This window comes from Lonchura striata, chromosome 1A, assembly GCF_050655825.1.
Source record: "Lonchura striata isolate lonStrDom1 chromosome 1A, ASM5065582v1, whole genome shotgun sequence".
Lineage (NCBI taxonomy): Eukaryota > Metazoa > Chordata > Aves > Passeriformes > Estrildidae > Lonchura > Lonchura striata.
The window spans coordinates 76,768,173-76,792,251 of record NC_140741.1 but is presented as its reverse complement, the minus strand read 5'-3'; the positions used below and the strand labels follow the sequence as shown (position 1 = coordinate 76,792,251).

The 24,079-nt window shown below is 50.7% G+C and overlaps 1 protein-coding gene across 24 annotated transcripts in view; it reads right to left on the bottom strand.

Annotated features, from left to right (window-relative positions):
• Window positions 1-131: 131 nt before the first annotated feature.
• Window positions 132-24,079, bottom strand: part of LOC144248240 (uncharacterized) — a 41,248-nt gene continuing 17,300 nt past the window's right edge. For 2 of the 24 annotated variants that reach the window (XM_085569156.1, XM_085569154.1), the window contains 8 exons: window positions 14,834-15,136; window positions 12,727-14,400; window positions 11,279-12,283; window positions 6,511-6,564; window positions 5,901-6,020; window positions 5,067-5,200; window positions 749-3,161; window positions 132-305 (listed from right to left, as the gene is read on the bottom strand). In XM_085569156.1, the coding sequence (XP_085425282.1) occupies window positions 139-305; window positions 749-1,742 (1,161 nt within the window). In that variant the 5' untranslated portion in view covers window positions 1,743-3,161; window positions 5,067-5,200; window positions 5,901-6,020; ... (2 more) ...; window positions 12,727-14,400; window positions 14,834-15,136 and the 3' untranslated portion in view covers window positions 132-138. The other 22 variants (XM_085569153.1, XM_085569152.1, XM_085569155.1 and 19 more) reach the window with 22 other exon arrangements.

Below are 24,079 nucleotides of genomic sequence, written 5' to 3'. Positions count from 1 at the left end.
AGGATAGAAGTACAGCAGCCTTTAAAAATGCCTGCACGGAGCAATAGTGGGAACCAGACACATTTATTCTTTCCTTGCTTTCTGTGATGACATAAATAGGAAGTAAAAACACGTTAAACAAAAGGCAGAGCTAGGATTTTAGAGGTCTTTATTTTGGCAGGCTGCATGACAAACGCCTCTTCCGGGACTGCGACACGTTTTGGGGAATGGCAGAGAACGGAGGCAAAAGGTGCCGGGAGCCCTTTCTGTTCCCTTCAGCCCCTGCAGCTGCTCCGCTGGTTTCAGGGCACTCGCTTGGTTCGTTCCTAGAGAAAAACGATAGGGCATGATTTTCAGAACTACTGCTCATCCCCAGTCGGAGTTTCCTACATTCCTGCATACAAATGAGTGGATCGAGAGAGGGCTTCTTTCCAAATGAGTTTAGCCATAGCTTCCTATTCTTTACCAATAGCTGTGAAAACGAAACACTTGCCAGGTTTTAGTATTCTACACACACCCCTCCCAGGGAATTTTGGGGCAGCTTTGGGTCCCTCTGCGGGACGGCACCCAGCGTGACCCGCCCCCCTCATTCGCCACCCACCCGCTCCTCCACCGCAGTGTGCGTCCCTCTCCTGGGGACCTTGGGGTGCCCCAAATGACATCAGAGCCCCGAGGCTTCAGCCCCTAACCCTGACCCCCGAAGAAGGCACAGGACGAGTCCAACTGCCCCGAACAGCAGCCCAGCACTCCCTTCCAGCCCTTCCCACACCTCCATCCCCCCAGAAAGGGACTCCGCCGCAACAAGGAAGGGGGGGCAGCCCCCAGAAGGCTCGAAGCTCCCGCCCCGCCTCGCTGTCGCGGGCCAGGGGCAGAAAGAGGGAGCGGCAGAGGCGGCGGGGACGCGGCACGGCCGGCACGGCACAGAGCGGGGGCCGCTCGCAGCGCGATGCCGGCGGAGCCGCAGGTCCGGCAGCGCCGGGGCGGGGTCCGAGCGGCGCGGGGGATCCGCCGAGAGCCCCGGCCCCGTGCGGGGACTCCCGCAAGGCCCGGGGGGCGCCGGGCTCCGGCCCTCGGGGCTTTATTCTCCGGCGCCCCGAGCCCCGCGGCTGCGGGGGAAAGAAGCGAAGGGGCGACGGGAAGAGAGGAGGGAGAGCGGGACATGCGAAAGGGCGGGGAGGGAGGTCGGGCTGCGGAGGAAAGCGGGCGGGGAAGGGAAAGGCCGGCAGATGAGGAAGAGGGACGGGGCACAGAGGAGGGAGAGAGGGGGAATGGAACGGAGCAGCGGGGCAGGGACAGGACAGGAAGGATCCGGGTTTGGGGGGGACAAGGAAACGGAGGAAAGAGAGATAACCGAGGGGAATACGGGCAGGAGCACGGAGAAGGAGGGAGAGGGACAGGAGTGGGATCCCTCCCAGCGCCCCGGCTCCGCCCCGGCGCCCCGCCCTGCCCGGGCTGCTGCGCTCGGCAGAGCTCGGCTCCGTTCGGCTGGACTCGGCTCCTCGGCCAGCTTCGGCTACTTTCGGCCACCCTCGGCTATTTCCGGCCGCATTCGCCTCCATTCGCCTCTTCGGCAAAGCTCGGCTCGCCTCGGCTGAACTCGGCAGAGCTCGGCTCCGCTCGCCTCCTCGGCCCCTTTCGGCCGCTTTCGCCCACGCTCGCCTAGTCCCGCCCGCGCCCGCCTCCATTCGCCCATTCCCACAGCTCGGCTCCCTCCGCCCGGCCCCGGCTCCCTCCGGCTCACACATTTCCTCAGGGCACCTCATTCCAGGGCACACAAACTGCAGCCCCTAAAGGCTTGCGGCTCTTCCAACACACACACTCCTAACTCAGCTCTGGGGACAGAGCTGATGGCCCCTTTAGGACAAGAATAGTTACATCTAAAAGCAATTCCCTCATTTTGCATCTCCTTTTTATTGAACCCCCCCAAAATCCCATCCATATCACAAGGAATGTGCAGTTCTGGTTCCCCCACCCTCAGTACCCTATTTGTACAAAGGACCTGGGTGCAGCACACACTCCGGATTCAACTCAATAAAGCCCAGCTTCAATAATCAGAACAACTGACATTTGTTTACAAATTAGGTATAATTTTGTACGGTGCTGCGTACCCTCGGAGCCGAGTCGAGGAAAAAGAGCTACAGCACTGGAACCTAAGTTTTAGCAGCCAAGTCATCTATAACTTGTGCCATAAAGTAAACCAAGGATAACTACATTATTATCTGCAGAAGTTCTCCACTGTGGGTTTCGGGTACAGCAGCACGTGCTTTACTCCCAGCAAAAGCTGCTCAGGTTGGGGGAGCCAGGAAGCCAAGTCTCTCCACTTTGTCTGAACACCATCTTCCAGGAAGGTACTGCTTCTTCTCTCCCAGGCTCCCTTCAACAAAGTGGCAAATACAGAATCCGGTGCCACAGGAGGCTCTTGGCTGACCTCCTTGTGGTTTTCAAACTGTTTAAAGCGAAACAAAAAGCATAAGAGAAAAACAGCGATGAGTATGAAACAAAAATCTCTTTAGCCACCTTTGTTTTGAGATGAGCCCTGAACTGAATCTCTGGAAACACTGGCATGCAGTCCTGCTAGAACAGAGCTGCCCAGCAGGTTCCCCAGGGGCGTCTGGAGTGTTCACACTGCTGAGCTTAGAAAAACTCACCAAACCCAGCCCAGGGGCCTGTGATCCTCCACCCACCTGGGGGAACTCCGGGCGCTGTAAACAGAGGCCACAGCGCACACCAGGCTCTGCTGTGCCCGGTGAGGAGTCTCTGTATGAGCCCTGAGCCCTGGTATCGCCTCCCAAACACCACAGAGACCTCTTGTGCCATCAGAGAAAAGCCCTGGAGCAAACATGTGTCCCCAGCAGGATCAACAAGAGATGCAGAATTACCTCCTCAATAAAAACGCTCTTTCTGATGGAAATGTAACCCCTGTCGACTGCGAGGATTTTATAGGAATACTGGCTCAAGAATTCAGCGACTTCAGGGACTCCATACCACAGGTTCCTGGGACTGCTTGGGCATCCAGAGTCTATAGTATCGGTTAAACTGGTAGAGCTGAGGATACTTAGCAGCTTTCAGGGACTCGGGATCTTTGTCACAGAGCTGGAGCGTCAAGCAGGGAGCAAGGGGTTCTCTCAGAGAGTGCAGGAGGTCAGTGAAAACAGCACCAAGGTCCTCCACGACATCTGGTCCTAGAAAAGCCAAATAAATTAAACTATTAACATGAGCACGGACACTGGGACAACCTTCCTTACTTTGGGCCTTGCCAGCAGCCCACAGAGCCTCATGGAGAAAAGAATTGAACAAGATCAAAAAGTGTTCCTAGTGAACTATACACGTGCTCCTGGCTGCTGAGGTGCCTGAAAAACCCTCCAGACATCATCAGCTCTTGCTGAAGCAAATAATCCACCTTTGCTGTGTTGTGCCAAAAACACAGCCGTCTCTTAACAGGGACGGACCCTGCCAGGCACCGCCTCAGAGAAGAACCGAGCTGTACTGGGGGCACACACCCAGCCAACGTGTACAAGTTAAGCAGAATTTTCTGTCAGAACTGGGACTTTCAGCACCCCCCAGGTGCTACTCGACTGCCACATACACACAGAGGGCTTCGTGAGGCGCTCTGGGGTTGGCCAGTCCTGCTCCAAGCTCTGCTGATGCCCCTGTGGTTTTAACGCTGTCCTCAAGGAGGTGGTAGAACCTCGCAGTATTTGCCCTTGGAGCTTAATTTCTGAAGTTTCCCTTGGGAAATGCATCCACTTCCTACTTAACAATGCAGTCCCCTCTCCCTGATCTCGGGAAGAGCTGCCCACAGGCACGAGAATCACCTTCCTCTCCTGATCGCCACGCTCTGCCCTTAAAACGCTGTGTTACTGAGGCCAACTACTTCCAGACCAAGACTGTCCATGCAGGGACAGTGTCCCTTCTCTTTAGGGTCAGGGAAAAAGGGCAGACGCACCTACAGAGCTTCAATGCCCCTCTTGAGCACAAAACACTGTGAATCTGCACCTCCTTCTGCTTGCAGGGAAGATAATAAAATGCCTCAAGGTAAAAAATGATAAATGGTAAAAAATTATTGCAAGAGGGCAGAAATGATGCCACTTTCACTCCACTGCTGGAAATGACACATAAAACATTAAAAAAACCCCTGTACCTGTTCCATTTTCAGACTAAAGCAACAGTATATTCCTGGCTGCTAATGCAGCAGGGACAACAGCACTGAAGTGAAATGTTTGGATAATCATATCTTCATTTTAAGAGAACCCAATTTCTTCATCTAAGCCATCACTGCCCTCCATCAGAACAGCCAGCACATCCACGACATCTAATAAGTGAAGGAAAAAATGTAAGCAGAGGATCCAGACTTACTGGGAAAATAACAGACGTAGAATGCAACATTCCAGCAACACAAGGTATCTTTCTAGTTCTCAAAAAAAAAAAAAACCAAACCAAAACCGAACAAAACAAACACAAAAAGCCCTCAAAAAATAAATAAAACCAACAAAAAAAACCCAATCAAAAAACCCAAAGGCACATTTGTCAGGCAATACAATGTTAGGGGCAGCACAAAAATCACAGCTGTACTTCACTCTGGCTTTCAATGCTGCTTTCCAGCACAGGTTGCCCAGAGAAGCTGTGGCTGCCCCCGGATACCTAGAAGTGTCCAAGGCCAGGCTGGACAGGGCTTAGAGCATCCTGGGATGGTGGAAGGTGTCCCTGCCCATGGCAGGGGGTGGAACGGGACGAGCTTTAAAAAAAGGAGCCTTCCCATCCAAACCCTTCTGCGATTCCATGATTCTATGAGCAGCCCCAGGCAGAAGGACTAGATTTCCATTGTGGTTCGAAAATGCTGTTGCAAGAGCACGAAGAGAGATTTCAAATACCGTTAAAGTGGCACAACCACATCAAAAATTACGTTTGGGGGTAAAGTGGCAACTCTGCAATTCCAGCTTCTGATACCAAGGACACATGGAGGGCTGAATCCTGGAGGTCCTTACAGGACAGGATTTCTAGAGTTATCCATCCCCAGTTTGCTGCTTAGGGTTAGAAAACGTAGCCCCAAGTCTTGGAATTCTGTTCTTAGAGGGGTTACCACATACCATCAGCGTGAGAGACGGGGATGCTGATGTTTGATCCGAGTCCTGTAGCAACCTGGAGCACGCTGGCGTCCCGAACCAGGTCTGCTGCCTTGTCCGTGTAGGGGTAGGGCTTTGTCCTCAGCCTTCAGCAGGATCTGTCAGCAAAGGTGGAGAGAAAAGTAGAGTGCACCGGCTCCCAAGTGTGGGGGAACCATGTGCTGCTAAGGAAGACCACATGCTGAAAGTGGTTGGAAGCCGGGTAGGTTTTGGGAAGACAAATTCCATACTACTTCTGCAGGATTCTGTCTACAGTTCCTGCTCTACAAACCAAATACATGAAACGACAACAAACAAAAAAAAAACCACATTAAATTATCAACAACGAAATAATTATTTCTACCTCAATAACCCCATAATGCCTCAAACCATTCCAAGGAGGGCAGCAGGAGGGGCGGGCAAAGCCAGGGCCCTGCCGGGCTCCCCTCGCTGCTGCCATCCTTCTCTGGTGCTGCCGCCGAGCCGCCTTCAGCCCAAAACCCACCCAAAAATACCCCAAAATCGTCCTAAAAATACCCACAAAAAACCCACCCAAAAATACCCAAACCCTCCTAAAAATACTCAAAAAACTCACCATAAAATGCCCCAAAACAGCCCAAAACCCTCCCAAGAATACCCCAAAAAATCCACCCAAAAATACCCTAAAACCCACCAAAAAATACCCCAAAGCCCTCTCAAGAATACCCGAAAACCCTGCCCAAAACCACCCTGAAACCCCAAATTAACCACTCTGAGCTCCCCATACCCCAAAATTTCCTCCCCAAACCCCAAAATTCCCCCCCAACCCCCAAAATTCACTTCTGGGTCTCGTCCTTGGTGTCCGGCGGCTGATGGGGCCCCCCCAGGCCCGAGGGCGGTGCCCCCAAACCCGGGGGGAGTTCGGGGTCCGAGTCGGGGTCGTCCTCATGAGCCACCAGCCTGGGGACCCAAAAACCGGGGGGAACCCCAAATCAGGGGGGGGACCCAAAATTGGGGGGGTTCCTGGGGGATTCTGGAAGGTTTTTAGGGCATCCCAGGAGGAATTTTGGGGTGTCAGGGGGTTTTTGGGGTCCCAGGAGGAATTTCAGGGATCCTAAAGGGAAATTTGGAGGTCCCAGGGGGTGTTTTGGGGCCCCAAAAGGAATTTTGGGCATCCCGGGGGGGGCTTTTGGAGTCCTGGGGAGAATTTTAGGGGTCTCAGGGGGTTTTTGGGAGAAACTTTGGGGGTTCTGAGTAGAATTTTGGGGGCCCCAGGGGTGGTTTTGGGGTTCCGAAGGGAATTTTGGGGGGTTCCAGGGGGATTTTTGGGGCTCCTGAAGGGAATTTTTGGGTTTCCGAGGCTGTTTTTGGGGGTCCCGGGGCTGTTTTTGGGGCATCCCGGTGGGGTTTTTTGGGGGTCCCGGGAGTGTTTTTGGGGTCCCCCCCTCACCAGTCCATGGCCGGTTCCACTCCCCGGTTCCCGGTCAGTGCCAGCGCCTGCACCCTGCGGGACCGGGGGGCTCCCGGTTATTTTTGGGGGGGTCCCGGGGGGTTTTTTGGGGGTCCCGGAGAAATTTTAGGGGGCCCGCGTCCCCTCCGGCTGCTCCCGCCCGCCCTCCCCCGCTGTCCCCGGCCCTCCCCCGATGTCCCACCGGTGCCGCCGCCCTCACGCACGCCAAGCCCCGAATCCCATCTCCAGCAGCGCCTCCAGAGCCCGCCCGGACCCAGTCCCGGTCCCACCGCCGGCCGCCATCACGGCGGCGCCGGGCTCGCGTCACGTGGGGGACGGCGGCCGGCGAGGATCAGAAAGCACAAACCATTCTGGTACGGACGGCGACCGAAGAGGAACAAAAAGCCTCAAAGTGTTGCGGTATGGACGGCGGTCGGCGAGGGACAGAAAGCCCTCCCCTCACTCACAGACACCGCCCCGCTCGCCGCTCGCTCCCGCCCCTCGCCCTTCCCGCCCCGGCACCCAGCGGCGAAGGGCAGGGCGCGGGCTGGGGGGCTGCAGTACCGCCCTCTGTCCACAAGGCGGCAGCACTGCCACCCGCCACACCCGGGGGCCGCCGCTCTCCCGGAGGGGAGGCAGGCGGAAAAGAGCGGCGGCGATCGAGCCCCTTGGAAAAAAAATCCTTAGAAATAAATGGCCCAAAAAACCCCGCACAGAAATTAAAAGACCCTGCCTCGAACCAAATAACGCCCCCTCCGCCCCAAAAGCCCTTTCTTTTAAACCTATACATATTTCCACGTTGGTTTTGTTTATTTCTAGCTTTACGGCAGGGAGGCGGTGGGACAGCACGGGAGGGGACGGGACGGGCGCCCCGCGCGGCATGGCAGAGGCAGGGGCCGCGCCCAGGATGGCGGCCGCTGCAGGAGCCGGGCAGAGAGAGGCGAATCTGCCGATGCCGGTCGGCGCCTGCTCGAAATCCGACCGCCCGCGGAGCCACTGAGCCCACAGCCCGTGTGCACGGCAGTGGAACGGCCGCGGAAAATCCCGCCGGGCCACGCCGGCGTCAGGGTGGTGTTCAAGCAGAGCAGTCGACAGACACGGCTCCCGGATGTTCGCATCCTTTTCTTTGCGCCCTCTCGAGAAGGTCAAGCGAGCCCGCGCCAAGGCGTTCGCAAGAAGCCGGGCCGTGGGGACCTTGACGGAGAGAGGCGTTTTGCCGGTGCCTGTCGGCTCCCGCCAAAAACCCGCACGGTCGCGGTGCTGCTGACCCCACAGCCCATATGCACGGCATCGGAACCGCCGCGGAAAATCCCGTCGGGGGGCGCCGGCGGTGCGGGCAATTCAGGCAGTGTAGAAAACAGACACGGGTCCTCGAATTTCAATGTCCTCCTTTTCGCGCCCTCTCGAGAAGGTCAAGCGAGTCCGCGCCAAGCCACTCCCAAGATGGCGGCCGCGGGCGGCGGGCTGCAGTACCGCTCTCTGCCCACACGGCGGCAGCACTGCGCCGTCCCCTCCGGAAAAGCCTCGGCAGCGAATGCCCCGAAACATCCCGCGTGGACAAGAACGCCAACAAAAAAAACCCTGCCTCTGACCCGATAGGAACCGAAAGAAAAAGCCTTTCCTCTTAAACTGCATTTCAATCGATTTTATTTTTATATTTTTCATATTTACATTCACATTCGGATTTGTAATGGATATTGATGGAAATTTTTTTTTATGATTTCTGACATTTATTCGTGTTCCATTTTGTTACATTTTATATTTTTATACATTGCTTACATATTTCTATAGTTAGATTTCTATATCTAAAAGGTTCATATTGCTTAAAATAAACCCCTGCCTCGATCCAAGTAAAAAACTTTTTTAAAAACCCTTTATTTAAGCTCCATTTAGATGTATCTCTATTTTTCGCATTTATATTCAAATTTATATTTTAAATGTAGATTGATGTATGGTGTTATTTATAGTCTATCTCTTCCTAATACTTATTTTTAATTCTATTTTATATTTTTATATACACACCAGTATACATTGATTATATATTTCCATATTTAGAATGATAACAAAATAAAATGCATATTAATATTTTTTCCATTAAAACCCTGCCTCTAAACAAATAAAAACAAAAAAGCCCTTTCTATAAAAGATGCTTGAATATTTATATTTTTTTTTCATCATTATAGTCACAGTTGAATTTTTACTTTATATTGATTTATAAATATATATCATATATATAATAAGGTAGCAAGATAGAATTTTAATAATAATTTATCTATTTCGTACATACCGCTAATACTTATATTTACTTACCTTTGAATTTTTATATAGATCTTAACGTATTTAGAATATATTTCTATACAAAGATTTCTAATTTCATTTTATTTCTATTCATAATTTTTATAATAAGATCCCTACCTACTACCAAATAGAAAAGAAAAATCCCCTTTATTTTAAGCTATATTTAAATATTTCTATATTTCTACTTTTGATTTTTACAAGTATTTATCTATTCTATCACAACATATTGAGGTACTATATTTCGATATATAATATTTATGACATGTAATGTGTTATAATAAGACACATACAGTAAAATGTGCATTATGTACTGTATTAATTCCTATTGTTTTATAATATTCATATATCCACATATATTAATTATACATTTCTATATGGATATTTATGTATATAATCGATATTTATATGTATATAAACATATAAAATACTCTACATCAAACAATATAATACCTAATAGTAATGGATAGCATTATTTATGTTACATGTTTAATTTGTTTTCCGTTTATATTTAAAATTGAAGTTTTATATTCCCATTTTCATATTTATGCATTTGTTTTGTTTCATTAGAGTTATAGTTAAAACACTGCAGTTATAATCTAATTCCTAAAAATAAAATGCCAAAACAAACAGCATCAAATTCCCACCAATACCGTCCAAAAAATTCAGAAAGGCTCCACCAGCCAACCAACTACCAGCAAAAATACCCGCACTACACTCCTTTCACTAGCAGCTCTTATCACGTCACAAAAACGAAACAACCGTTTTAAAAAAGACCGATAGAAACCCACACAGCAAATCACAAAAACCACTAAAAAGGAAAAAAAAAAAAAAAAAAGCCAACTAACTTACCGTACTCCAACCCATACAAGAGACCCCCAACGTTTCTAAAAAAAATAATAACCAAAACTCTATCACTACACTAACTCATAAAGAGAACACAGTGCTCCATAAAATTAACTAAAAAGCCCCACCAAATAATTACAGCTATTAAAAAATCGGAACCACGAAGAAACAAAAAAATCACCACCCAAATAAAATAAATACCTAAAGAGATCCACCATGGAAATGCCCATGTTCCCAAAAATAAAACTAATAAAAAAACAACAACCAAATACATCAAGCTACAAAAAAAAAAAAAAAATTATATTAACAACAACAAAATAAGTATTCCTAACTCAAGAAACAAATATTGCCTAAAACCATCAAAACACAAATACCACCTAGAAAAAAACACGTCGCCAAAAGAGAAACGTAACCACAAACAATATCTCCCAAGTTCTCTGCAACAATGAAACATACACGGCAATCAAATAAGCCAAATGAATGAAACCCCTATAATATAATAAATAAGAATGCACTCATCAATATTAAAAAAAAAACTCACCGATTAACTCCAGGACACTCCCTCAAGCCCACCAAAACAAACACTATGCACTCGCGCTAATAAAAGCCTCCACAACCGAATTAAAAAACGACCCTCTACTTCATGCTACGACCCAGAAAAAACAGTGTAAACCTTTAGAAACACATCCTTTAAAAACATAAGAACCGATCAAAAAGAAATCCAACAACACTCAACCCAAAAAAAAACCTTGTCTCGAGCACCCGAAGCAAGAACCGTAACAACCAAGAAGCGCCCGGGGCCCTTCTCCTACAGCGACGCCGATCAAAAGCCAGCGATCCCAGGAGCTCCTCAGGAGCGCCTCAAAAGCAGCGCAGCGAGGGAGGCTGGAAGATGCGGAGCCGCGCTCCCGGCCCCGGGCGCAGCGCGGCTCCGGCAGGAAAGCGGCTCCTCCGGCAGGCAGAGGCGGCGCCGCGCCGGCAGACCCCCGCCCGCTGCCCCCGGCCCGGCGGGGCCGGCACCGGGCCCGGGGGGCCCCGGCGGCGCCCGAGCCCCGCGCCCGGAGCGGACGGAGCGGCGGCACCGGCCGGCACCGGCGCGGCGCCCGCGCCGCCTCCCCCGCCCGCCGGCCCGGCCAAAGCTCCGCTCGGCTCCGCACGGCTCGCACCGGCGCGGCTCCGGCGGGCCCGCGGCAGCCCAGCCGCGCCCAGCTCCCCTTCCGCCCCGGCCAGCCCCGGCACTGCCGGCAGGGCTCCGCGCCGGACCCTTCGCTGCCGGGCCGGGGGCAGAAGAAGCGCCCCGAATGCAGCGGCACAGCCCGATCCCCGCCCTGCCAGCGCTGCCACGGCTGCAGCTCCCTTCCTCTGAAGCCCCGACACTGACGCCACGCTGCGGCGCTCACCTCACCCCAACAAGGGCACAGAAACGTGGGCTCCCCTTCAACTGCGTCCCCTAGAAGAGCAGAAAAGAAGCGGCTTGCCTCGAATGATAGCAAAAGGGGGTTTTTACCTCAATCCAGACCTCTTAAAAGGCGGGACCACAGGGCAGCACCACAAATTTCAAACTCAGGATGACGAAATTTCAAAGGGAAAGAAGAAAAGTCCCCACTACAAAGACGCACCGGCTCACCTGCTTGGCTGCTGCTTCTCGGCACAAAGGTTTGTCCCTCGGCTCCTCCTTTAAGCAATGCTCCACGTACCCAAGTGTGTATCCAGGGGATCCCCCGGACCCTGTCCAAAGCGCTCACCGTCCTTCCAGGAGACAGCCCCGGGAGCCCCCCATAAACTCCTCTCCTCCAGCAGCTCCGTGAAAAAGCCAGCGAAGGCAAACCCTCGCCCTAAAATAACCTCCCTCCTCCCTCCCCCCTCCTCCCCGGCAGGAGCCGCCCCTCCTCATCATCCTCACAGCTCACACCTGGGGCTGCTCTGAGCCCTCATCATCCTCACAGCTCACACCTGGGGCTGCTCTGAGCCCTCATCATCCTCACAGCTCACACCTGCCGCTGTTGCCGCACTCCAACAGCGTCTCTCCGTCTCCAGCACACAGCCCACTTCTCACAGACACAGATTCATTGGAAATCTGCTATGGGTGTTGCCTTTTCTTAATCCATCTGGTTACACGATTAAAACACATATATGCATTGATGGTTATTGAGAGAAAGCTTTCCCCTGGAGAAAACAGTCCTTTTGCTGGCACACTTTGATACACCTTCGTGAAAAGCAGAATCAGCACCAACTCCTAAGACCCCTGCCGAGGAACCCAGCCCTGCCTGGGACACCCAAAGCAGCAGACCTCGAAAAAGGAGGGGAAAAGTCAAGCTTGGAGTGGAAAAAGAGGATAGAAGTACAGCAGCCTTTAAAAATGCCTGCACGGAGCAATAGTGGGAACCAGTCACATTTCTTCCTTCCTTGGTTTCTGTGATGACATAAATAGGAAGTAAGAAGACGTTAAACAAAAGGCAGAGCTAGGATTTGACAGGTCTTTATTTTGGCAGGCTGCATGGCAAACGCCTCTTCCGGGACTGCGACACGTTTTGGGGAATGGCAGAGAACGGAGGCAAAAGGTGCCGGGGAGACCTTCTGTTCCCTTCAGCCCCTTGCTCCGCTGGTTTCAGGGCACTCGCTTGGTTCGTTCCTAGAGAAAAACGATAGGGCATGATTTTCAAAACTACTGCCCGTCCCCAGTCAGAGTTTCCTACATTCCTGCATACAAATGAGTGGATCGAGAGAGGGCTTCTTTCCAAATGAGTTTAGCCATAGCTTCCTATTCTTTACCAATAGCTGTGAAAACGAAACACTTGCCAGGTTTTAGTATTCTACACACACCCCTCCCAGGGAATTTTGGGGCAGCTTTGGGTCCCTCTGCGGGACGGCACCCAGCGTGACCCGCCCCCCTCATTCGCCACCCACCCGCTCCTCCACCGCAGTGTGCGTCCCTCTCCTGGGGACCTTGGGGTGCCCCAAATGACATCAGAGCCCCGAGGCTTCAGCCCCTAACCCTGACCCCCGAAGAAGGCACAGGACGAGTCCAACTGCCCCGAACAGCAGCCCAGCACTCCCTTCCAGCCCTTCCCACACCTCCATCCCCCAGAAAGGGACTCCGCCGCAACAAGGAAGGGGGGGCAGCCCCCAGAAGGCTCGAAGCTCCCGCCCCGCCTCGCTGTCGCGGGCCAGGGGCAGAAAGAGGGAGCGGCAGAGGCGGCGGGGACGCGGCACGGCCGGCACGGCACAGAGCGGGGGCCGCTCGCAGCGCGATGCCGGCGGAGCCGCAGGTCCGGCAGCGCCGGGGCGGGGTCCGAGCGGCGCGGGGGATCCGCCGAGAGCCCCGGCCCCGTGCGGGGACTCCCGCAAGGCCCGGGGGGCGCCGGGCTCCGGCCCTCGGGGCTTTATTCTCCGGCGCCCCGAGCCCCGCGGCTGCGGGGGAAAGAAGCGAAGGGGCGACGGGAAGAGAGGAGGGAGAGCGGGACATGCGAAAGGGCGGGGAGGGAGGTCGGGCTGCGGAGGAAAGCGGGCGGGGAAGGGAAAGGCCGGCAGATGAGGAAGAGGGACGGGGCACAGAGGAGGGAGAGAGGGGGAATGGAACGGAGCAGCGGGGCAGGGACAGGACAGGAAGGATCCGGGTTTGGGGGGGACAAGGAAACGGGGGAAAGAGAGGTGACTGAGGGGAATACGGGCAGGAGCATGGAGCGGGAGAGAGAGGGACAGGAGGGGATCCTCCCAGCGCCCCGGCTCCGCCCCGGCGCCCCGCCCGGGCTGCTGCGCTCGGCAGAGCTCGGCTCCGTTCGGCTGGACTCGGCTCCTCGGCCAGCTTCGGCTACTTTCGGCCACCCTCGGCTATTTCCGGCCGCATTCGCCTCCATTCGCCTCTTCGGCAAAGCTCGGCTCGCCTCGGCTGAACTCGGCAGAGCTCGGCTCCGCTCGCCTCCTCGGCCCCTTTCGGCCGCTTTCGCCCACGCTCGCCTAGTCCCGCCCGCGCCCGCCTCCATTCGCCCATTCCCACAGCTCGGCTCCCTCCGCCCGGCCCCGGCTCCCTCCGGCTCACACATTTCCTCAGGGCACCTCATTCCACGGCACACAAACTGCAGCCCCTAAAAGGCTTGCAGCTCTTTCAACACACACACTTGTAACTCAGCTCTCGGGACAGAGCTGATGGCCCCTTTAGGACAAGAATAGTTACATCTAAAAGCAATTCCCTCATTTTGCATCTCCTTTTAATTTAACCCCCCCCCCCAAAATCCCATCCATATCACAAGGAATGTGCAGTTCTGGTTCCCCCACCCTCAGTACCCTATTTGTACAAAGGACCTGGGTGCAGCACACACTCCGGATTCAACTCAATAAAGCCCAGCTTCAATAATAAGAACAACTGACATTTGTTTGCAAATTAGGTGCAGTTTTGTACGGTGCTGCGTACCCTCGGAGCCGAGTCGAGGAAAAAGAGCTACAGCACTGGAACCTAAGTTTTAGTAGCCAAGTCATCTATAACTTGTGCCATAAAGTAAACCAAGGATAACTACAGTATTATCTGCTGAAGTTCTCCACTGTGGGTTTCGGGTACAGCAGCACGTGCTTTACTCCCAGCAAAAGCTGCTCAGGTTGGGGGAGCCAGGAAGCCAAGTCTCTCTACTTTGTCTGAACACCATCTTCCAGGAAGGTACTGCTTCCTCTCTCCCAGGCTCCTTTCAGCAAAGTGGCAAATACAGAATCCGGTGCCACAGGAGGCTCTTGGCTGACCTCCTTGTTGTTTTCAAACTGTTTAAAGCGAAACAAAAAGCATAAGAGAAAAACAGTGATAAGTATGAAACAAAAATCTCTTCAGCCACCTTTGTTTTGAGATGAGCTCTGAACTGAAGCTCTGGAAACACTGGCGTGCAGTCCTGCTAGAACAGAGCTGTCCAGCAGGTTCCCCAGGGGCATCAGGAGTGTTCACACTGCTGAGCTGAGAAAAACTCACCAAACCCAGCCCAGGGGCCTGTGATCCTCCACCCACCTGGGGGAACTCCGGGCGCTGTAAACAGAGGCCACAGCGCACACCAGGCTCTGCTGTGCCTGGTGAGGAGTCTCTGTATGAGCCCTGAGCCCTGGTATCGCCTCCCAAACACCACAGAGACCTCTTGTGCCATCAGAGAAAAGCCCTGGAGCAAACATGTGTCCCCAGCAGGATCAACAAGAGATGCAGAATTACCTCCTCAATAAAAATGCTGTTTCTGATGGAAATGTAACCTCTGTCGACTGCGAGGATTTTATAGGAATACTGGCTCAAGAATTCAGCGACTTCAGGGACTCCATACCACAGGTTCCTGGGACTGCTTGGGCATCCAGAGTCTATAGTATCGGTTAAACTGGTAGAGCTGAGGATACTTAGCAGCTTTCAGGGACTCGGGATCTTTGTCACAGAGCTGGAGCGTCAAGCAGGGAGCAAGGGGTTCTCTCGGAGAGTGCAGGAGGTCAGTGAAAACAGCACCAAGGTCCTCCACGACATCTGCTCCTAGAAAAGCCAAATAAATTAAACTATTGACATGAGCACGGACACTGGGACAACCTTCCTTACTTTGGGCCTTGCCAGCAGCCCACAGAGCCTCATGGAGAAAAGAACTGAACAAGATCAAAAAGTGTTCCTAGTGAACTATACACGTGCTCCTGGCCGCTGAGGTACCTGAAAAACCCTCCAGACATCATCAGCTCTTGCTGAAGCAAATAATCCACATTCGCTGTGTTGTGCCAAAAACACGCCCGGCCCTTAACAGGGAGAGACCCTGCCAGGCACCGCCTCAGAGAAGAACCAAGCTAACACCCAGCCAACATGTACAAATTAAGCAGAATTTTCTGTCAGAACTGGGACTTTCAGCACCCCCCAGGTGCTACTCGACTGCCACATACACACAGAGGGCTTTGTGAGGTGCTCTGGGGTTGGCCAATCCTGCTCCAAGCCCTGCTGATGCCCCTGTGATTTTAACGCTGTCCTCAAGGAGGTGGTAGAACCTCGCAATATTTGCCCTTGGAGCTTAATTTCTGAAGTTTTCCTTGGGAAACGCATCCACTTCCTACTTAACAATGCAGTCCTCTCTCCCTGCTCTCGGGAAGAGCTGCCCACAGGCACGAGAATCACCTTCCTCTCCTGATCGCCATGCTCTGCCCTTAAAACGCTGTGTTACTGAGGCCAACTACTTCCAGACCAAGACTGTCCATGCAGGGACAGTGCCCCTTTTCTTTAGAAGGTAACATGAGGGAAGGTAACAGGACCTCGCAGCCAGCAAGAGGATGGGAGAAGAAGCTGTGCTATCAGCAAGTACCAGTGCTCCAAATGCAGGGAGCGCCATGCAGCCCCGTCTCTGCCAGGAAAGGCTCATGGAGCAGAAGAATGAGCACACGGGCTGCCTCTCAATCTCCTGGCAGGAAGCTTCTCTACTCCCCTTGTGCCTGGACACAAAGCTTTGGGCAGTAAGAAGGGAGAGGCACGGTGGCACCCGTTCAGGGACGAGCCAAGCTACGGCACACCCTGCCCTGGTTCAGTGCTGGGAACTGACGGTGAGCTGGCTACAAAAACCACAGGAAAGATCATGTTTGACCCCATGCAGCTTTTCTCTTAGAAATCACTTTAGACACTCTTCTTGTGACTAGCGCTCAGTGAATCCTACCGGGACAGAATGGGATGTGCTGCAGCAGCAACCCTGACCATGGCGTGGCTGTCCCTGCTACCTGCACGGACACAGCTTGGCCACGGAGAGAAAATCTTTTGTGCCAGGAATATTTACCAGTGCCAGGTGCTGGTAAGCACTGCTCAGGGTGCTGCTGGCACCTGGGATGGCTCAAAGCTCCATGGTTTGTGGCAACAGCCAAAAAGCACATGCCACTTCCTGAGGACCTCCACCTGTAGTATCCTGGGCAATTCAAAACCCACTATTCCCTTGTGCCTTTGTCTACCTGGAGTCATTCAGGGAAATGAAAATACACTAACTGAATTAAGAAGAGAAAACTGTTAAGATACATTATTCTTAGGCCTCTGATGGAGAATTGAAGCACCATCAATTGCCTTCCTTCCTGCTCCTTTAATTTGCAGAATGAGTGTCCATACAGACTTCTAATGAGGTTTAATTCATCTTCCTTAAAGGTAGCTTAGTTTAACTTCCTTCTATTCCTCCTCTAGACAACTTATGAATTACACTATTAAAGCACCCTGACTCAAAGGATTCTTGCACTGTGGGAACACTTCCTGCTCAGAGTTTTTCAACAGTTAAAATCTCTGTGCTATCTTTTATGCCAGATTTAGTCAACTAGCCTAAATGGGTCCACAAAAGACATCTGTATGGATGAATGCAATTAGTTAAAATCTTCTCCTTCTCCTACTCAACAGAGTTATAGGGCCTGCAACAACATGCTAATTCAAGTTAAGAATGATTCTAGTGACTTCACTGTAGTTTGATAAGTATTAAGGATTTGCCTAGCAATGTGCTTGTACTGATTTTAATAAACTTTTTTCATCACTAGAGGCAAATTCCAGGAGACATTTATTTTAATTTAACTAACTCTACCTGAAGACATACCTTTGGTTAAGTAACCAGTATCCTTCACAGAACTGACTTACCTAAAGTGAGGTACTCTTAAATTGCTGTAATACCCAAAAGGAATCTACACACTGCAAAATGCCTTCAAGAATAATTGTGTTTAATTGGTATGGAGAAAGTTATGGTTGTGTTCTGAAAAACCATTCTTCTGCTAAAGATGAGGGACAAGATGCACATTTAAATTACTATGACACGGTGTGAATGAGACAGGGTCACATATATCAAAGGAAAACTACATCATTTTATGTTGCTTTCCTGTTTTTCCACTGCTTAGGTTTACAAAACTGGCAACACAATGTGTTGTCAAATATGTTGAGAGCTAGTTTTGGAGAGTACTCGATCTGAAAATAAATTCTCTTTTTAGGTGGCAATTGACTTCCACTGTCCTTAGTTACAAAGAGGGTCCACAGGAGTGTAGAACTTTTGAGGTCTGTGCTGCAGAAGCATGGGCTATGTTGCAGTTACTGCTGAACCACGCTCTGCCCTTAAAACGCTGTGTTACTGAAGCCAACTACTTCCAGGACCAAGACTATGCAGGGACAGTGTCCCTTCTCTTTAGGGTCAGGGAAAAAGGGCAGAAGCACCTACAGAGCTTCAATGCCCCTCTTGAGCACAAAGCACCGTGAATCTGCACCTCCTTCTGCTTGCAGGGAAGATAATAAAATGCCTCAAGGTAAAAAATGATAAATGGTAAAAAATTATTGCAAGAGGGCAGAAATGATGCCACTTTCACTCCACTGCTAGAAACGACACATAAAACATTAAAAAAACCCCTGTACCTGTTCCATTTTCAGACTGAAACAACAGCATATTCCTGGCTTCTAATGCAGCAGGGACAACAGCACTGAAGGGAAATGTTTGGATAATCACATCTTCATTCAAAGAGAACCCAATTTCTTCATCTAAGCCATCACTGCCCTCCATCAGAACAGCCAGCACATCCACGACATCTAATAAGTGAAGGAAAAAATGTAAGCAGAGGATCCAGACTAACTGGGAAAACAACAGAGGTAAAATGCAACATTCCAGGAACACAAAGTATCTTTTTAGTTTCCCCCAAAAAAACCAAAACCAAACCAAACAAACAAAAAACCCCACCAAAATGGAAACATTTTATACGGCCCCCTTGAGGACTTTCTTGGGTTGTTACTGATGTTTGGAGGGGTGTAAGGGCAGTTAACACTTGTGTTTGTGATGCTTTTGCTTGCTTTTGTAACTTTTCCTTTAGTATTTTAATAGTTTTAACTAAAAATGTTTGTGGCTTTGTTGGTATAGTAGTTATCTGTTTTAGTGTATTTTTTATAGTTTAATTAGTTTTTAATGTATTTAGTATACTTCTTGTAGAAGTATTACAATTTTGTAAAGCATACTGCTTTAATAATTAATTAATAATTTAATGATTTACGTATAAACGTATAAATATATATTTAACGTATAAATATATAAATATATTATGTATAAACTTAGGCACTCTAGTTTTTTTTTACTGCTGTTGTTGCTTTATTAATAAATGCTTTAAAAGTTTTTTGGTTTTTTTTTTTGCTTAATTTTTATATATGCTGGTAAATTTCTTGGGTCTTTTACTTTATCTATAGCTTGTTGAGTTAGTTGCATTGCCTTTTGACATTTTTTAGGTTTTAGCATAGCTTGTGCCTTAGTGCGAAAACATGGTCTTAAGCTTATCAATTTATCTATAGTTACTTTGTGAAGAGGATCTTTAGGCTGCTTTTGCATAGCTACAGCTTTATTAACTTCTGCTTGCTAGTGTGCACTAAATAAAAGTTTCTGATGCGGTGAGAAAATAAGTTTAGCAAGACTTTTAGAATTTTTTGGCAACAATATATTAGTACTCTAAATATAATTTAGTATTTGCTGAGTTGGTTTATTAGTTACTCTAAATTGACTCACTGTAGCTTGCAACTGTGACAACAATTTTTTAATCTAACGGTGTAATTTGAGCTGGTAACCTTTTGCTCGCTTGCTGCTGAAAAATTATAGGATAAGCTAAGTCGGCTGCTAGTTCTAAAGTTTGCTTATTCTCTTTGTTTAGTTTTTCTTTTGTTAGAGTTGCCTAAACTTCTTTTTGCTCTCTGGCCAGAGCCTTTGTTAGGTCAGACTTTGCCTTAGGGGGTGATTTACTGACAGACAAACTCTGACAAACCGGTGATCTCTGTTTGGGGGGGCTGGAGGAGCCGTGGGCTCACAACGCGACTCTGTTTCCGTGTCCTCAGGCACGGGTCGCAATGGAGGTAACTCCACTGTAGACACAGCAGGTGGCATGGAAATACTAGGTAATTAATTTTCTCTGCTATAACTTTTATTCTTCTCTAGTGTGACGTTGCTTGTGCAGCAGCTTTTTTTTCTGCCTGATGTTGTAATAACTCATTGTGAACTACCTTTTACAACTTTTTTAGCTTTTTGGCTGCCTTATCATCATCTAAAATGTCTTCTTATAGTTTATCTTTAAACTTACGCCACTTAGACAACTTATGTACTGTATGAGGATTTATAAAGAACCCCTTAGCATACCTATATGTTAATAACCTTGGCAGATCTTTATGTAAATCAATGTTTTTAATCTGCCTTTTCTGCAAGAATGCAGTAAATAAATCATATGCTGCTTGCCTCTCCATACCTCTATTGTCAGCGCTGTTGCAGCCCTCCGAGGTCGTCGGCAGCACGTATCGGCCAGGCTTGCCTCTGCAGTCACCTGGGGCACGGTGCACTCTATTTCAATTCAGCACTTTTGCCGTCCTGGCTGCATCAGGACCTGAACTCTTTTTCATCACTCCACCGTGGCGCCTATCACGTCGAGGTCACCATTTTTGGGGAAAAATAACGGGAGAAAAGCCCATTCTATAATGCCAACAAGTTTCAGTTTATTCTAAGTACGCATGTACAGTTATACCCGTTATAATGAAGCTCATGCATATTGCAAAACTTAGGCTCCTCATTGGTGTCTCTAGAACAGGTCAAGCTCGCCTTTGGGGCTTTCTCTGCTTGCTTTGTTTTCCCTTACACTTATCTCTTTGCTGACCGTTCTGCTGCTGGGAACCAGCTCACCCAAGGACGTGTGATATTGTTGCTACATCCGCTATTGCTGCACTCTGCAATTTTCAGCTACCGCTTCACTAACTGCAAGTAGTCATGGCCTCTCTCCCGAAGCCACTCATCCACAAAACTCTCCACACATCGATCCGAATTTTTGGGCACTTTTCCCTTTTTTTTTTTTTTTTTTTTTGCTTTTTCCCCATTTTTTGCCTTTCCCGCATTTTTGGGCTCCTAAACCGTTTCTTTGTGCGATTTTCCCACATTTTCTGATCTTTTTCCATCTTTTCGGCTCTTTCGCCGACTTTGGTCACTCCCCCCCAATTTCCGAGCTCCCCGATCCCATTTTCGCCCATTCTTCCCTAATTTTTGGGCTCTTTACCCATTTTTGGTCACTTCCCCCCCCGTTTCCGCGTTCCCCCATCCCGATTCCGGGCTCCTTGTCCCGCTTTTTGGCTTTTTTTTCCCGTGTTTTACCTTTTTTCCCCCTTTTTCTGGACTCTCGCATGTCATATTTCCCGCGTCCGGTCCCTCATGGCGGCCGCGCACGCGCAGGAGCGACCACAGGGACGGTCCATAGAGATGAATGGGAGGTCCTCCAGGAGCATAGAGACGAGCCGGAAGTTCCATGAAACCATAGAGACGAACAGAAAGTCCTCCAGAAACCATAGAGATGAACCGGAAGTTCCATAAGATCATAGAGACGAACATGAAGTCCTCCAAAACCCATAGAGATGAGCCGGAAGTTCCAAGAAACGATAGAGACTAAGCGGAAGTTTTCCAGAAACCATGGAGATTAACCGGAAATTCTACAACACCATTGAGACGAACAAGAAGTCCTCAAAAACAATAGAGATGAACCGTTGTCGTACGGACGGCAGCCGGCGCGGGACAACAAGCCACAACGCGATTTCATACGGACGGCGACCGGTGCGGGACAGAAATCCGCAACGCTTGGTGGCATGGACGGCGGCAGGCGCGGGACAGAAAGCCGCCCTCGCCGCTGCCATCCTTCTCCGGCGCCGCCGCGGAGCCGCCTTCAGCTCTCCCCTCACTCACAGACACCGCCCCGCTCGCCGCTCGCTGCCGCCCCTCGCCCTTCCCGCCCCGTCTCGGTGGTTTTGGGGCCGCTCTGGCTCCTCCCGCCCCGTCTCGGTGGTTTTGCCGGGCGCTGGCTGGGGGCCTGCAGTACCGCCCTGTGTCCACAAGGCGGCAGCACTGCCGCCCGCCACCGTCGGGGGCCGCCGCTCGCCTCGGGGCCGCGGGGCGGGGCCGGCGGCAAAAAAGAACGGGCGCCGTCCCCTGCGGAACGTCCTCGGTAGCAAATGCCCCGAAACATCCCGCGCGGAAAAGAACGCAAACAAAAAAAACCCTGCCTCTAACCCAACAAGAACCAAAAGAAAAAACCTTTTCTTTTAAACTGCATTTCAATGTATTTTGTTTTTATATTTTTAATATTTATATACACATTCATATTTATAATTCGGATTTAAAGGCTGACAGGGGAGGGAAGAGGGACGGTGGACAGAGGAGGGAGAGAGGAGGAAAGGAACGGAGCAGCGGGGCAGGGACAGGACAGGAAGGATCCGGGTTTGGGGGGGACAAGGAAACGGGGGAAAGAGAGATAACCGAGGGGAATACGGGCAGGAGCACGGAGAAGGAGGGAGAGGGACAGGAGTGGGATCCCTCCCAGCGCCCCGGCTCCGCCCCGGCGCCCCGCCCTGCCCGGGCTGCTGCGCTCGGCAGAGCTCGGCTCCGTTCGGCTGGACTCGGCTCCTCGGCCAGCTTCGGCTACTTTCGGCCACCCTCGGCTATTTCCGGCCGCATTCGCCTCCATTCGCCTCTTCGGCAAAGCTCGGCTCGCCTCGGCTGAACTCGGCAGAGCTCGGCTCCGCTCGCCTCCTCGGCCCCTTTCGGCCGCTTTCGCCCACGCTCGCCTAGTCCCGCCCGCACCCGCCTCCATTCGCCCATTCCCACAGCTCGGCTCCCTCCGCCCGGCCCCGGCTCCCTCCGGCTCACACATTTCCTCAGGGCACCTCATTCCACGGCACACAAACTGCAGCCCCTAAAAGGCTTGCAGCTCTTTCAACACACACACTTGTAACTCAGCTCTCGGGACAGAGCTGATGGCCCCTTTAGGACAAGAATAGTTACATCTAAAAGCAATTCCCTCATTTTGCATCTCCTTTTAATTTAACCCCCCCCCCGCCAAAATCCCATCCATATCACAAGGAATGTGCAGTTCTGGTTCCCCCACCCTCAGTACCCTATTTGTACAAAGGACCTGGGTGCAGCACACACTCCGGATTCAACTCAATAAAGCCCAGCTTCAATAATCAGAACAACTGACATTTGTTTACAAATTAGGTATAATTTTGTACGGTGCTGCGTACCCTCGGAGCCGAGTCGAGGAAAAAGAGCTACAGCACTGGAACCTAAGTTTTAGCAGCCAAGTCATCTATAACTTGTGCCATAAAGTAAACCAAGGATAACTACATTATTATCTGCAGAAGTTCTCCACTGTGGGTTTCGGGTACAGCAGCACGTGCTTTACTCCCAGCAAAAGCTGCTCAGGTTGGGGGAGCCAGGAAGCCAAGTCTCTCCACTTTGTCTGAACACCATCTTCCAGGAAGGTACTGCTTCTTCTCTCCCAGGCTCCCTTCAACAAAGTGGCAAATACAGAATCCGGTGCCACAGGAGGCTCTTGGCTGACCTCCTTGTGGTTTTCAAACTGTTTAAAGCGAAACAAAAAGCATAAGAGAAAAACAGCGATGAGTATGAAACAAAAATCTCTTTAGCCACCTTTGTTTTGAGATGAGCCCTGAACTGAATCTCTGGAAACACTGGCATGCAGTCCTGCTAGAACAGAGCTGCCCAGCAGGTTCCCCAGGGGCGTCTGGAGTGTTCACACTGCTGAGCTTAGAAAAACTCACCAAACCCAGCCCAGGGGCCTGTGATCCTCCACCCACCTGGGGGAACTCCGGGCGCTGTAAACAGAGGCCACAGCGCACACCAGGCTCTGCTGTGCCCGGTGAGGAGTCTCTGTATGAGCCCTGAGCCCTGGTATCGCCTCCCAAACACCACAGAGACCTCTTGTGCCATCAGAGAAAAGCCCTGGAGCAAACATGTGTCCCCAGCAGGATCAACAAGAGATGCAGAATTACCTCCTCAATAAAAACGCTCTTTCTGATGGAAATGTAACCCCTGTCGACTGCGAGGATTTTATAGGAATACTGGCTCAAGAATTCAGCGACTTCAGGGACTCCATACCACAGGTTCCTGGGACTGCTTGGGCATCCAGAGTCTATAGTATCGGTTAAACTGGTAGAGCTGAGGATACTTAGCAGCTTTCAGGGACTCGGGATCTTTGTCACAGAGCTGGAGCGTCAAGCAGGGAGCAAGGGGTTCTCTCAGAGAGTGCAGGAGGTCAGTGAAAACAGCACCAAGGTCCTCCACGACATCTGGTCCTAGAAAAGCCAAATAAATTAAACTATTAACATGAGCACGGACACTGGGACAACCTTCCTTACTTTGGGCCTTGCCAGCAGCCCACAGAGCCTCATGGAGAAAAGAATTGAACAAGATCAAAAAGTGTTCCTAGTGAACTATACACGTGCTCCTGGCTGCTGAGGTGCCTGAAAAACCCTCCAGACATCATCAGCTCTTGCTGAAGCAAATAATCCACCTTTGCTGTGTTGTGCCAAAAACACAGCCGTCTCTTAACAGGGACGGACCCTGCCAGGCACCGCCTCAGAGAAGAACCGAGCTGTACTGGGGGCACACACCCAGCCAACGTGTACAAGTTAAGCAGAATTTTC